Here is a 15,695-nt window from a genome sequence, read left to right on the forward strand (position 1 = left end):
ATGGGTGAAATATCGTCTGTCTTAATTAAGTTATGTTAGAGGAATATCGAGCAGATCATTGATGATATGAGTATGTAAATGAGGGGAATTTGTGAGACTATCATTCATGTCGTAAATAGATAATATCATTGGAGAGCAGATCGTTGATTGGGCTGGATCATGCTTTGTGGGCTGACTGCTGGGGTGTGTTCGCTTGGTTCTACCGGCCACCGTCGGATGCGCATGGGACGGTAGCAAATGATCGACGTCCCTCTGCAGTACTTTATTCCTACGTCAGACGATCTGGTTCCCCGATGGCTGCATGCAGTGAGCAATGGACGGTCTAGCTTAGAGCATCTCCAATGGCTGCCCTATATCAGGGCTTAACCATTTTTTAAGGACTTTGAGGTTAAACCCCTCTCCAACAGTTGTCCTATTATAAATTTTTGACATGAATGTTTTTTGGCAGCTCCAAAAAAAAGGCTCCAAGACTCCACGTGTTGCAAATATACAACACTTAAGCAGCTGACATAAATCATGTTTGAGATCGAATGAAATCTCTGTCTCTGGTCGATAGTTACATGGCCCTTTTATACAATATGGAGAGACACCTAATCCAGCGAGGGGGCATCGGTTCCAAGGGATACAAGAGGGAGAGGCGCCCGTTGCGGGAGAAACCGCAACGACGCTTGGGCAAGGGGAGATTTTCCCTAATAACAATTAATCTTAACATTTCCCCTAATCTATGCTTGATCATGTAGAATCATCTCAGGATTGTCCAGGTAGCTCTATTATCTCAAATAATTGTTGTCCAAAAGTTCCTCACAATTTTTTTGATGAGAATCTGAAACATAAACTCACAAAGAGAAACAGTGTAATGTGATGTTTGAGCTAGGATATCTCAAGAAGAGACTCCCTTTGATACTTGCAAGTCTCGAAGTCGTCGCATACCAATTCCATGAACATATTTCTGGAATGTAGAATTTGGTAGAGACTTGATAAACAAATCAGCAAGAATTTCGCATGATTTTAACTTGCAAGATGTTTAGTTTCCCGCTTTGCTGAAGATCATGGGGAAAAACCACTTAGGAGAAATATGCTTAGTGATATTACTCTTGATGTATCCAGTTCGCATTTGTGCAACACATGCCACATTATCTTCATAGATAATGGTAGGTGATTCTATCGAACCAATTCCACATGACTGTTGTATGTGGTTTATCATTCTGCGAAGCCATACACATTCGCATGTTGCTTCAAATAAAGAAATTATTTTAGAACGATGGGTAGATTTTGCCACCAGGGTCTATTTTGAAGACTTCCATGATATTTCAGGACCACCATGTAGGAACACAAAGCCGGTCTGTGATCTGGCATTATGGGATCAGATAAATAGCCAGCATCTGCGTATCCAATCATATCAAACTCCTGACTTCTGTGGAACTAGAAAAATAGGCCCTTTGTGCCTTGGAGATATCGAAAGATATTCTTCACTCTAGTCCAATGACGTTTGGTGGGAGTTACGCTGTGTCTAGCAAGTATATTCACTAAAAATGCAATATCATGCCTCGTGCAATTTGCAAGATACATAAGTGCTCCAACGGCACTGAGGTATGGAACTTCAGGTCTCGACACCTCTTCTCCATCATCCCTTGGCCTGAATGGATCTTTCTCTACGTCTAGAGAATGAACCATCATGGGAGTTTTAGATGGGAAGGATTTGTCCATGTTGAATTTCTCTAATATTTTCTGGATATAGGTAGCTTGGTGTACCATGATACCCGAGGGAAGGTTCTCAAGTTGAATACCTAAGCAAAATTTGGTTTTACCCAAATCCTTCATCTCAAATTTCATCTTTAGGTGATTGCGTGCTTCATCAATGTCTGGTGTGTTGCCAATGATGTTGAGATCATCAATGTACACAGAAATGATGCAAAATCATGTAGAGAACTTCTTGATGAACACACATGGGCAATCACTACTATTGGAGTAACCTTTCTGAAGAAGAAACTCACTGAGTCGGTTGTACCACATCCGTCCCGACTGCCTTAAGCCATATAATGACTTATTCAGCTTTACACAATACATGTTGCATTTTGCACATTTATTCGGGACAGAGATTCCGCCAGGAACCTTCATATATATGTCCGAATCTAGTGACCCGTAAAGATATGCGGTCACGACGTCCATCAACTGCATAGATAGACGATTTTGCACTGACAAGGATATTAGACATCGGAAAGTGGTTCCACTCATTACTGGAGAATATGTTTCAGTGAAATCAATGCCGGGTTTTTGCGTGAAACCTTGTGCTACGAGCCTTGCTTTATATCTCACCACCTCATTGTTCTCATTCCATTTTCGAAGAAAAAACCCATTTGAATCTCACAGGGAAAACACTGGGAGGTGTCGGTATTGATTCAGTGAATACCTTTCTTTTGTTAAGCGAGGCAATTTCTGAAACCAGCTAATATATAAAGATGTCCAGCATAGGGAAGGATGATTTTTTTTAGCACACGTAGGAGCATTGCGCGCTTTTCCATTTAAGACGGAAGAAAGGTCATTTACAGGATGGTTACAAGCGCTGGGGGGCGCAGTCCACAGGCCTAAACTATGACAACGACATGCTACGGTACATCTCGCACAAGCCCACCTAATTTGGCTCTAATCCACAGTTGGAACTCGCTTTGGATATTACGAGCGACCACATGGGGCATGAGAGCAATTTTTTCGAATACCCACCTGTTACGCTCAAGCCAGATGGAACGGAGTACAAGACAGACCATGGTGTTAACTTTGCGGCGGCTTTTACTGGGAACAGTGTTGCTTAGCGCCGGCCACCAATCCTTGATATTGTCGGCTGGGGTTGGAGTTCTTCTATGCAAACGCCATGGGAGTAGAACGTTGTACCAAACTTCCCTGGCAAAGGAGCAACCGAGCAGCATGTGGTTCAGGTTCTCATCCTCCTGTGCGCAAAGCACGCAGCATTTTGGGTGCTCGAGCTGCCGCCTAGCAAGGCGGTCCGCAGTCCAAAGCCGGTCATGGAGGGCAAGCCAGACGAAAATCTTTGTTTCTAAAGGTGTCCATGATGTCCACAGCTCCGCAGCAGTAGGAAGAAACTCTCGGCCTAAGAAGAAGAGGTGATAAGCACTACTTGCTAAATATATTCCATCCGGCGTTTGCCTCCATCTGAACGTGTCTGGCTGCTCCGACAGGCTTTGGCCAGTGATAAGTGGCCAGACTTTTATGACGTCCGCAATGGCATGAATGTCGAGGTTCCCACGTAGGTCATTTATCCACGCCCCATTGGGCAGATTGTCAGCGGCAAGTCTTTGCATGGCTACAGGCCGAACGAATTTCACAAGAGACGGGGCGATCTGCTGTATGCTAGTGCCGTTGATCCACGGGTCTGTCCAGAATCTGATGTTGTTGCCATTCCCAAGCGAGCATTGTAACCCAGCGCTAAAAACACTGGCAACCTCAGCAGGCAGAGTAATATCAAGGCCTTGCCAAGGTTTCTCCTCTGCAAGCTTCTCGAACCAGCGCCATTTGAGGAGCAAGGCATGATTTAGTAACTTGAGGTTGTGGATCCCGAGTCCACCATAAGTTTTAGGTGAGCAAACAAGGTTCCAGTTGACAAGGCAGTTCCCGCCTTTGGCCTCGTCATGCCCACCCCAAAAGAATCCATGTCTGATCTTGTCAATGCAAGAGATAAACCACGCCGGCAGATCGAGCACGAGCATTAGGTAGATGGAGGCTGCGGTGAGCGTTGAGTTGATCAAGATAAGTCTGCCAGCCCGACGAAGATAGCGAGCTTTCCAGGTGGGCAAGTAGTCCGCGGTTCTGTCAATAAGCGGTTGGAGAGCAGATTTGGGCAGCCGAGTAACAGAAAGCGGCAAGCCCAGGTAGGTTAGTGGAAATTCCTTGATGGAGCAGGCGAGGATGGTTGTCACTTGATGAATGTCCTCCTGCCTGCAACGGATCAGCGAGATGGAGCTTTTGGCCATGTTGCGTGCCCGAACGCAGTCAGAAGGTGCACGGTTGTTTCTGCTTCGAGCACATCAGGCCTAATGAGCAAAACAGCATCGTCAGCGTAGACGGATAGGCGGTGCTTAATACCCCAGCGGCACAGCGGTTTGAAGAGGTTGCTCTGCTCCCCTTTCAGAAACAGGGCAGTCAATGTGTCCATGACGATTACGAAGAGAAGAGGGGACACCGGATCACCTTGTCGAAGCCCACAAGCATGCCAGAAATCCTGTCCGGGACTGCCATTGATCAGTACACTTGAACTGGCCGTAGACAGAAGGCTGTCCAGACGTGCAATCCACTTTGGCCCGAACCCACGGTGCTTGAGCAGCTTTAGCAAGAAAACCCAGTTAACAGAGTCGAAAGCCTTTGCATGGATGATTTTGTCCATGTAAGGATGAAAAGCATGTCTGCGGGGAATTATCGCTAAAATCATGTCCACGTAAGGACGAAAATAGTTAAACTATTTTCAGAAAAAAAGAAATTGAATTGAAGATGGGAGGTATCAATCCCCCCGCCTCTTATTAGCATATATAAGCGCTCTACCATTTGAGCAACATCCCCATGTTTTATCCTCCAAACTGATCCACCTATTTATACATACTATTAATTAAATGTTATTGGGGGTTAACCTGCCGGCAGTAATCTTCCATCCCATTCATTCGTGCAAGTGCAAACTTTGCTCCAGGTACCTTAATCTTGTATACGTGCAAGCGTGCGTACAATGGGGTACTCAGTCTGATGATCTACAGGAGAAACTGATTCTGGTACTTGAGCTCTTGAGAGACCGAACTGTGCCAGCTTCCAGTTTCCGAACATCAAACTGTTCTGCTTCGAGTTTCACATCAACAGCAGTTAGAAGCAGGCCTACTGTTTGCACAAATTCAGTTGCCTTAATCTCCCTAAATATACAGAGAAGGATATACTAGTTTAAGAATGGCTCTGTAAAGATTTGCCATCCTGAGTGCTGGATTTCTCAGGGAAATTCAGAGGGCCATTCAAGAGGGAAATGTCGAAACAAGACATATTCCTTGCAGCCTTTTTGTTTCGGGGAAGTAGTATTAGGGAATGGGAATTAGGAGGGCGTGGGGTTTAAATTCCCTTGTTTGATTGGAGGACAGGGGAATTGATGATGGACGGGGAAAGGGAGTTGCCAGTCAAACTCCCACTTATCTCTTCCCACGGGGGGCCCTGGTAATTGGAGGAGGGAATGGGAAATAAGAGAGAAAAAACCAATCGCCATGTTCGTTGCTCCCATCCCGCAAGCTGCGGAAACAAGATTCCCACGACTAACTCCCACCCCAAACCAAACGAGGGATTGGGACTAATAGTCCACTTCCCATGTCTAATCTCTCAGCTAACTCCCACTTTAAAAATTCCCATGCCTTTTCCCACGGACTGCCAAACACGCTGTTGATGTCTTGGTGCCAAGACAATCTGAACATTCTCTCGTGTCTTGCTGTTACATACAGTACATCAGTACATTACTTGGAGCACATACATCAGCAAACACAGAAGGTGTAGGATCTGACTTGTTCAATACAGTAGAATCTCTGACTTGACTTTACTAAGCAAAAGTTGTGAACAAACTCTCTCAGCTGGTCAATAGTGACGTTGCAAGGTGATACAGGGAATAGATAGAATGAATAAACAGATGCATATTTGTTCATCAGTTCAGAGAAGAGAGGAAACAGACCATAATTCACACGCGAGTACGGTGGGCTGATCACTAGTAAGCATCAAAATAAAAGAGTTTTTTTAATCAGAATAAAGAGCTAGGAAGTGCACATTCTCTGCTGCTCGATATACTTGTGGCGAAGAACAAGGGCATCAAAACAAAATGACCACGAAAAGCAATAGAAATCATAGGGCTAGCAGAATCACTTGCAACCCAAGACTGGCATATATTGGTTGCGCAGAATAACTTGGACAACTAAAATATGAGGCTACAGCAGCAGGCGCACTGCCAAAACAACACCTCATTTTACGGGTTGAAGAAACCAAACAAAATCCTGAAACCAACTAATATATAGAGATATCCGGCGTGGGGAGGGATGATCTTGTCCGTGTAAGGATGAAAATCATGCCTGCAGGCAATTTTGGCTGTGATGCATTAATCCTGCAGTGGAGGCAAATTTAAACCAGCTCCGGTTTGTATCACAACGTGCAAATATAGTAATGCAGTTATATGTAGAAGATCGTTGTAACTAGCAAATAAATCACAATATATGCTGACATCAGAGACAAAAATACAAAGTAGTTTTGGGCGGCCAAACTTAAAGACCAACGAAATTGAGGTACACAACTAACTTCAGCTAATATATTTTTTTCTTCGGTTAATGAGTATAGATGCAAAAAAGAAAGGGTATATCCAATATAGAAGATTGCATCAAGCAAAATTGCAACTAAGGAAATAAACCTACATAAAATGTTCTGAATATTTTAACCCCATCAGTCATTCACCTTCAGTTTTATAAAAATATAAGGGAATGTGCATAAAAATTCAGTAGTAATATATCATATGTTTTTTCTCTAACACGCATTGAAAGCATGCCACTGTGTATTAGTAATAACTGGTACTCCCTTTGTCTCATAATATAACATGCTATTTTGGATGTAACAACATCTTATATTATGGGACAAACCTTATAATTGGCATGTAAACGGCACATTGCAACAACTATAGAGATTTTGCATAACATTAAAATCAATGACAACTTGACTTTGTATTCTTGTTGCATCTAAGAGCATACAAATCACGAATGCAGAACATATACTTACCAGAGCTAAGATAAAGATTGCATTTCACAGAAGAGTACTCCCTGAAGATGTCGTATATTTTCGTGCATCTATCATCACTTGAAGAGACCTCACCTGACAGCTTCACAATCACTTCTTTAAGCATTGGTGCACAACTGAATACCAATTTCAAGAAATCAAGCTCATGATCCTCTCCTTCAAAGCCATCTATTTCTACTTCTTCAAGAGCAGTCAAGGGGATGATTTGGGTCCTCCAGTTTGTAGGCTGACAAGAACAATTTGCAGAACATACTCCTCTTTCCTAAAACAAAATATATGTAAATTAGTATGAGGTGTATTACCGATATATATAAGCAAAGCGGAGCATTACCTCGAATCTCAGAAGGGCGACCTTAAGCCTCTGTATAACACTGCGAATCCGATTGAACCCAAGAAGATGTGACACAAATGCTCCAATAACATGGCCCTTTGTTGTCAGATGTAGCTCCAAAGCGGAGAAGTCAACAACCATATGCTTCTCTATCTCCTGTGCAAAGTTGTCTTCTTCATTGGAAAGAAAAAACCAAGTCTGAAAAAACAATTTGGTAGATTTTCATCATTCGTAAAGTTTAGTTTAGGCCGCTATTTTAGTAAATTGAACAGGAGAGGACACACACCTGGGCATGAATGTGCAACGAAGTGAGCTGTCCCTGTGTGTCTGCCGTCTGTAGGCTCAGCATCACGACGATCCAAAGACCAAAGGCAATAATTCCAGGGCCATAGAGCCACTGCCACGAGACATTCTCGATCATTGGTGCTAAGATGGAGATGCTCACCTGCCCTTCGGCGCGTAAGGACACCGTCAATTGCTTAAGGATGGGAGCAACGATGCTCACTTGTTTTGCAACGAAGTCCTCAATGACAAGCTCCTGCAGCGACGCCGAGTGGACTTTTGTCGAGTCGTCGTCTTCGTCGCCTTCATAGACCCACATGCCCTTGAGACCGAGCACGCGCAGGTGTGGGCAGAGGGAGATAAAGGCGCCGAGGCTCTCGATGTGGCATTCCGTGAGGGACAGCGTGCGGAGGGCGGGAACTCGCCCCCGGCGGCCGGTGCGCGGAGGACGAAGGGGTTCATCCACTCCAGCACAATCGAGGTGGCGCGGTGGAAGCACGGCAGGTCGACGCCCTCGTCATTCGGATCTGGCTGGCACTGGAGGGAGAAAACGAGCTTCTCCGGCGCGAGCCGCGCGGCGGCGCGCAGCAGCGAGGTGACGGCGCCGGCGGCGGGCTCGCCCTCGGCCCAGTTCTGGCTACGGGCGCGGATCTCGAGGAGGGAGACCTCGGGAGGGGATCGGGATACGCGGCCGAGCGCCGCCTGGAGCGACGGGAACGTGCGGTTCCGGAAGGAGAGGTCGCGGAGGCGGGCCCACAGGCCGCGCCATCGGCGGGAGAGTAGGCCCGTGCGCGCGGCGGCGGCGGCGCAGCCGAGGCGGGCGAGGACCAGGAGGAGAAGATCTTCGGGGAGGGCGCTGAGGTAGTCAGCTCCGCCGGCAGGGCCTGGCTCGGAGGAACGCCGGCGGCGCCCCGTACCCAACTCCATTGAAGCTTGCAAAGCCTTGCAGTTGCATGAAAGCTAGAGAAAGATGGATGATTTGCTGCATAAATACATGTACAAGGGCTGCATGGATCAGCTAACCACTGAGCTAATCTAGGGAGAAAGGATAAATGGATAGCTATCCTATACATGCGCTAACAAACCGGCTGCCATGGCAGCGTATAGCACGGGCAGTTTCAACACCCCCACAGTTGAAGCGTCGCCGTGGGTGATGCAGAGACTGGACCGAAAATCCGTGAAGACGGACGGTGGTAGCCCCTTAATCATGATGTCGACGAATTGCTGCGAGGTGGGTACATGAAGAACCCGAACGTGGCCGAGCGCAACTTTCTCTCGTACAAAATGGATGTCAAGTTCGATGTGTTTCGTCCAGAGATGATGCACCGGGTTGGCAGACATGTAGACCGCGGACACATTGCGCAGTACACTACCGTGGCACGGCTGACGGTGCAGTGCAGCTCCGTGAGAAGCTGCCGCAACCAGGAGCACTCAGCGACGGCGTTCGCAACAGCACGGTACTCAGCCTCAGCGTTCGAGCGCGAGACTGTAGGCTGCCGTTTTGAAGACCATGAGATGAGTGCCGGGCCAAGGTAGAGGCACTACCCCGAGGTGGAGCGGCGTGTGTCCCGGCAACCCGCCCAGTCGGCGTCGGAGTAGGCGACGAGGTCGAGTGACGGCGATCCGGGCAGCGTGAGGCCGAGGGCTGGCGTGCTGCGAATGTACCGAAGCACCCGCTTCACCAAGGCCCAGTGTACGTCACGGGGTGCATGCATATGCAAGCAGACCTGCTGCACCGCGTACGTAAGATCAGGGCGCGTCAGTGTAAGGTACTGCAGACTTGCAGATAGGGGCACCTATGCCAGGGCCGTGACCCTAAAAAAAACCAGGGTCGTGCCTAGCCGTCACTCGTGGTCCAGGCACGACGACAACATAGCAAGGAGACGGGCCGGCCCATCGGCACGCTTAGCCCACCAGTTCGTCTAATTTTGGGATGCTTTTTTTTTCTACTTCGGCCGTTTTGGGGGGAGCTCCTATACGCCGCCCGCGTGCGTCCGGTCGTCGCGGCTTTGCTGAAGCGACGCGCACACGGGCCGGCCCAATTATCACGCGGTAGGGAAAATTCGAAACAAAAAAAAGCGAACGCGTGGAATCGAACCTTCATTGAAGCTTGCAAAGCCTTGCAGTTGCAAACTTGCAGACAGGGGCACCTATACCAGGGCCGTGACCCTAAAAAAAACCAGGGCCGTGCCTAGCCGGCACTCGTGGTCCAGGCACGACGACGACATAGCAAGGAGACGGGCCGGCCCATCGGCACGCTTAGCCCACCAGTTCGTCTAATTTTGGGATGCTTTTTTTTCTACTTCGGCCGTTTTGGGGGGAGCTCCTATATGCCGCCCGCGTGCGTTCGGTCGTCGCGGCTTCTCTGAAGCGACGCGCACACGGGCCGGCCCAATTATCACGCGGCAGGGAAAATTCAAAACAAAAAAAAGCGAACGCGTGGAATCAAACCTCCATTGAAGCTTGCAAAGCCTTGCAGTTGCAGACTTGCAGGTAGGGGCACCTATACCAGGGCCGTGACCCTAAAATAAACCAGGGCCATGCCTAGCCGACACTCGTGGTCCAGGCACGACGACGACATAGCAAGGAGACGGGCCGGGCCATCGGCACGCTTAGCCCACCAGTTCGTCTAATTTTGGGATGCTTTTTTTCCTACTTCGGCCGTTTTGGGGGGCTCTCCTATACGCCGCCCGCGTGCGTCCGGTCGTCGCGGCATCACTGAAGCGACGCGCACACGGGCCGGCCCAATATCACGTGGTACGGAAAGTTCGAAACAAAAAAAGCGAACGCGTGGAATCGAACCTCCATTGAAGCTTGCAAAGCCTTGCAGTTGCAGACTTGCAGATAGGGGCACCTATACCAGGGCCGTGACCCTAAAAAACCAGGGCCGTGCCTAGGCTGCACTCGTGGTCCAGGCACGACGACGACATAGCAAGGAGACGGGCCGGCCCATCGGCACGTTTAGCCCACCAGTTCGTCTAATTTTGGGATGCTTTTTTTTTGTACTTCGGCCGTTTTGGGTGGCTAATACATAAAAGAATCTGAAAGAATTTTTTTAAACACGATACAGACGCAAGCACTCATACTATGTCGTCCCATTCAGCCAAAATGTTTATCAGTGGTTCAGTACCAATGGGGAATTAGAGGGCAACGCGTGCTTTGCCGTCTCATTCTTCACTTGTGGGATTAAATCTGACACACACAGACACACTGTAGTAGATTATTCTAGTAGAGGATTAATTATTTATGTTGACTTGTCTTTTATTTATGTTCTAGCTAGAGCAGGTGCCACCACGCGCTATTACTACTTAGTTAGTAGTACCGCGGGGGGCACATCTGCTACTACTACTTAGCTGTAGCGCGTGCGTGGTCTCCGTGCTACTACAACCTCTATATAGTAGTAGCGTGTTCCGAAAATTGCTTTTGGAGCTCGGCCTCCATTGAGGCCAGTTTTCTACAAGTTCAAAGTTCCAAAAAAAAAATCATAGTTTTACATTTCAAATAATTCCGAAAAAATACTGACATATATGGAGGCATAACACAAATGTTTGTAAATTTTCAGGACGAAATACGTTGAAATGAGGGTTGTGTAAAAAAGACAAATCTATAGCCTTTTAACATATGATACTATTTATCCCAAAAGTCCATGAATTTCTTCTTTCTGCAGAGATCGCATCTCAAGGTATTTCATCCTGAAATTTTACACACATACACATCACATCCTTGTATACCTGTACAATTTTTTTTCAGAATTTTTTGGAACCGAAAAATATGAATTTTGAATTTTTCAAAAATAGGGTCTCCATGGAGGCCGAGCTCCAAAATGCCGTTCTAGCGTGTTCCTTGCACTACTACTACCTTAAATAGTGTGCTACTACTATTATTTTCAATATAATTTTTCTGCGTATTTACGCGGTATTTGTACAACAACTATACATCGCAAAGCTTCGTTGTACACAAATTCAACATTCGTCATACACAAAGTACTAAACATACATTGTCGCCGTCAATCACTTCTTACCAAGCTTTTAAATCTAGGCCGATACGTAGGCCGATATATCACTTTTGAGGCTCTATCGATATAAGCATAGGATGTCATTTTGTAAATATTGTTTTCAAACATATCATCTTATATGAACCGAAATATCGACCGACATGGCCGATATCTAACCCGATATGTCCATCGATATAGTACAATACGTAGATGGCAACAACTATTTATTTGAATGCAGTGAAATAAGATTGTGCATTTACAACTTCATTATATATTATCATAGTCATGCACAATGTTACCCGATATTACCCCGCACTACTGTTAGGATTCTACCTATAAGGTGTCTCCTAGTAGTGTTGGTTTGCGCAAGGCTTTATGTATGACCCCGTTCTACACATGGTGATCTAGGTGAAATTCTCAATATTTTTGCCCAGACCACAACAAGGTCACGCAATAAGTTACTATATATGTCCTAAGAAAAACAAGTTACTACATTTGCTACAGAAATACACTTCATATAACCAGTGTTGTTTTTTCTCTCTCTCGGTATTGTCGCAAAATACACATTTGAGAGCTGCTTGATCTCCATGATAGTAGTGCAGAGACCGGCAACTTACATGACGTTGAAGCACAGACAAAGGCAACAATCGTCTAAACCTGAACCAGACGGCTCTTATTCTGGAAAGTGACAGCGACGGCGGACAGGCGAAGGAAAATATGGATTGTAGGTATTTGGTGCCGCCGGTCGACTTAAATAGCCGGGCTAGACACTACGCGGCCCGCCAGAGCGGTGCCACCGGTCCGACGGAGAAGACAAGCTTTGGACCGCCGGGTTTCCTGGCGTTTCCGCGTGGGACCCCGCCGTCCGTCCGGCGTGGCAGACGCGCCCGGGTGCCCCCATATGGGAGTCCCTAGCTGACGCTCGCCAGCGTCAATCTGACGTGCTTTCGCGCAGGGTGCGGTCTTAATGGGCCAGCCCAGTCGGTGGCGTTCATATCCAGTCGCTACTAAAATCCAAAAAAAGAACACATTCTTGAGGAATCGAACTCTATACCGCACGATAGAAACTAATTGTTCCTTACCACTTCAGCTAGCTAGTTTCGGTGGCTTGATGCTTCGCGCGTATTTAAGAACTGGATACAGAGGTAGATAAAAAAGTAGATAAAAGAAAAATCGAAATTTTAACCATTTAATATTTTAAAATATACATTTAATATCTTTTGATGTACGATGAACAATAGTTAAATACACATTGAATATTTTTTTGTATACGCTGAATAATATATATATGTTGAACTTTTTTTATATACACTGAACAATTTTTAACACAATGAACATTTCTTTTATGTACGTTGAACAATATTTAAATACACATTGAACAATTTTTGTGATATACGCTGAACAACTTTTGCATTGTGAACAAATTTCGAAAAATGAACAGAATTTGATAACCGTGAACAATTTCTGAAATCATGAACAGAAATTGGAATTTCTAATATTTTTTGAAAACAAAGGTTAAAAAATGAGAAAAGGTAGAAGAAAGGGGAAAAGAAAAGAAATAGGAACCGAAACAAAAGAGGAAAAAGGACAAAAATAAAAAAGGAAACAGGAAAAACCGGAAAGCTGGCAAAAGAAAAAAAAACAGCAAAAAACCGGTTGAGGGAACCTTCCGGAAGGTTCCCAAAACCGGTTTGCCTCGCACTGCTATTAACGCATGCAGTGGGCCGGCCCGTTTCACGATGCTCGCTCGCCCGCTTCAGCGGAAGTGCAGCAGTTCGACGCACGCGCGCGTCAAATAGGGTTCGCCCCCATATCCGCCTCATAGTTGGGCTGGATATGAGGGGTGCTGATCAGCCCGGCCATTTGAGGCCCGTTTGAGGTGGGCGTCTGGGTCGAAAAATCGTGACCGGTCAGTGACTGGACGGGCCGTCCGGGCGTGCGCCTGGTTGTAGATGCTCGATCTAAACACTCTTATATTTCTTTACGGAGGGAGTATATCCTAAAGAAACAAGTTACTACATTTGCTAGAGAAACACACTTCATATGACCAGTATTCTTCTTTTCTGTCAGTTTTGTGGCAAATACACATTCGAGAGTTGCTTGATTTCCATGATAGTAGTACTGCAGAGACCGGCAACTTACATGATGAAGCACGGACAAAGGCAACAATCATCTAAACCTGAACCAAACGGCTCTTATTCTGCCATGCATGCATGCTGGTTGGTTACCTTCGTAGCCAACCAAACTTGAGACATCTCCATCATCACGTAGCATGATCAATTGATCATTTAGACGACCAATCAGCTAGCTGTTGACGACCCTGCAGTTGCGCCTGATCTGGCCGCTGGACCCGGTGAGGGGGGCGATGTTGCCCATCTTGATCATGGCGGCCACGAAGTCGGCGGCGAAGAGCGCCGGGTTGGAGCCGTACTGGCGCACCAGCGCATCCTGGGAGGCGCCGTTGAAGAGCTCCTGATCCGAGTGCAGCAGGCCGCGTTGGGCGACTAGGTTGCGGTAGTAGGCGTTGTCGAAGACGAGCTGGGTCTGCGCGTCGAAGGGCGCCAGGTTGGAGTCGCCGGCGGGGGCCGCGGCGGGGCATGCCTGCCGGCGCAGCGCCGCGAACGCCGGGTCGATGTTGGTGTCGTTGTAGATGTGGCCGCGGAAGAACTGGCACTGCGAGAAGCCGATGGTGTGCGCGCCCGACAGCGCCGTCAGGTCCCGCGGGGTCAGCTGCTTCTTGTCGAACGCGCGGATGAGCTGGTCGAGGTTCAGCGTCGGCCCCGGGAGGTCGGCGTTCGCCTCCGCCAGGCTCGCCGTCGTCGAGTCCCGCCGGCCCAGCGGCACCGCCCAGCTCGGCCCGCCTAGCTGGAGGAACACCGGTCCAAGTGTTGTCAGCATTAATTAAATCTGCAACCAGTAGCATTTTGACACTACGCATGCACGTGCAGTGTCCATTATTGTATGTACCAGAAACGTGCCGTCGCGTGCTGCGAGGGCGACGATGTCGGCACAGGAGACGACGCCGGGGCAGAGCAGCTCCACGTTGGCCTTGATCCGGTCGATCACCTCGTAGCCGCGCACGGAGTTCACGTTCGGGAAGGCCGTCTTCTCGCCGACGAAGCTGCCCACGTCATCCAGAAGAATGGATCCGTCACAGCCCTGTACATGCATGTAACAGAATCCATCCATAAATCGTGACATTCTTCCATGAAATGAAAGGAAATCAACTGTGACCTGATTGCGCTTGCTGAAAGAGAGAGCCCGAAACATAAATATGCTCGCTTAAGGGTATAATTGACTTACTTGAACAAAGCAGTCATGGAAGTGGAGCCTGAGGAGGGAGGCGCCCATTCGGCGCTCGGCGAGGAGCGCAGCGATCATGGTGGCGCGCACGGTGAGCTCCAGCAGGGGGCAGCTCGTGGCGTAGAAGGACGGCGAGAGCTGCCCATACGCAGCGGAGGACAGGAGGAAGAGGGCGAGCAAGAAATGCCATGTCCTGGAAGCCATCGCAGATATGCTAAGCTCACAAATTGATCTAGCTAAACTCAGTGTAGGATAGCTCAGTAGCTTGCTTAGCTGCCTATTTATAGTGGTCTGTATTGCATAAAATGCATGAAGGATGGTCAAAGTTAGGCCGATAGGTCATTCTCTGGTTGACAAAACGCAACACAACTCTACGTAGATGCCAGAAACTGATCTATCATCATATAATGCCCACATGCCATGTCACTAGCAAGTAGCAAGTGGCATTTCGTGTATACGAATAATTATATAAGCAAGCTTTCGTGTGTGGTTATGGATCTTTCTGGGTAAAGATCACATTCAGCCAGCTAATTCCAATAATGTCTTCACATGTCCCATGCTCTTCATGAACTACTTTGTAATGTTATCTTAATTAAACTGATAAGATCAAAGTTATTTATAATGTCTAGATATGTGTATTGTACATATTGATTTGGTGATTGGACATTGGAACGGAGAAGTATGTAACCCGTGATTTGTATACCTGTCAAGTCACGATAGCAGCAACTGCGGGCACACAAAGTAGGGCCCGCATAAGTCTGGTCACTAGGCATGCAAATTTGAAACCTTGAGGGTACCCCCCTTCGACCCTCTTTAGTTTAACTAAATGAACTAAATTATCAGATTCACTTCATTTTTGAAACTTCAGTTCATTTGGTTGCACTAAGTAAGGTCGGTGGGTACCCAAAAGGTTCTAAATTTGCATCCTTATTGGTCATCATAGGAGTACATACATTATCCCCATTGTGTACAGAGCTCACA

The 15,695-nt window shown here is 47.2% G+C and overlaps 2 protein-coding genes across 2 annotated transcripts; both read right to left on the reverse strand.

The window, feature by feature from the left end:
* Positions 1–3,961: 3,961 nt before the first annotated feature.
* Positions 3,962–8,344, reverse strand: LOC141027458 (uncharacterized). Its single transcript, XM_073504490.1, has 7 exons — positions 7,819–8,344; positions 7,422–7,720; positions 7,136–7,333; positions 6,787–7,066; positions 6,651–6,685; positions 4,729–4,833; positions 3,962–4,336 (listed from the first exon to the last, which is right to left on the reverse strand). Exons 1-7 carry the CDS (start codon positions 8,342–8,344, stop codon positions 3,962–3,964), a joined length of 1,818 nt encoding a protein of 605 aa, XP_073360591.1.
* A 5,105-nt stretch (positions 8,345–13,449) lies between these two features.
* LOC109753663 (peroxidase 70) lies at positions 13,450–14,997 on the reverse strand. Its single transcript, XM_020312577.3, has 3 exons — positions 14,715–14,997; positions 14,379–14,570; positions 13,450–14,276 (listed from the first exon to the last, which is right to left on the reverse strand). The coding sequence occupies exons 1-3, from the start codon at positions 14,916–14,918 to the stop codon at positions 13,716–13,718; spliced, it is 957 nt and encodes a 318-aa protein (XP_020168166.1). The 5' UTR covers positions 14,919–14,997; the 3' UTR covers positions 13,450–13,715.
* Positions 14,998–15,695: the final 698 nt, after the last annotated feature.

This window comes from Aegilops tauschii, chromosome 7 (assembly GCF_002575655.3).
Source record: "Aegilops tauschii subsp. strangulata cultivar AL8/78 chromosome 7, Aet v6.0, whole genome shotgun sequence".
NCBI classification, from domain to species: domain Eukaryota; kingdom Viridiplantae; phylum Streptophyta; class Magnoliopsida; order Poales; family Poaceae; genus Aegilops; species Aegilops tauschii.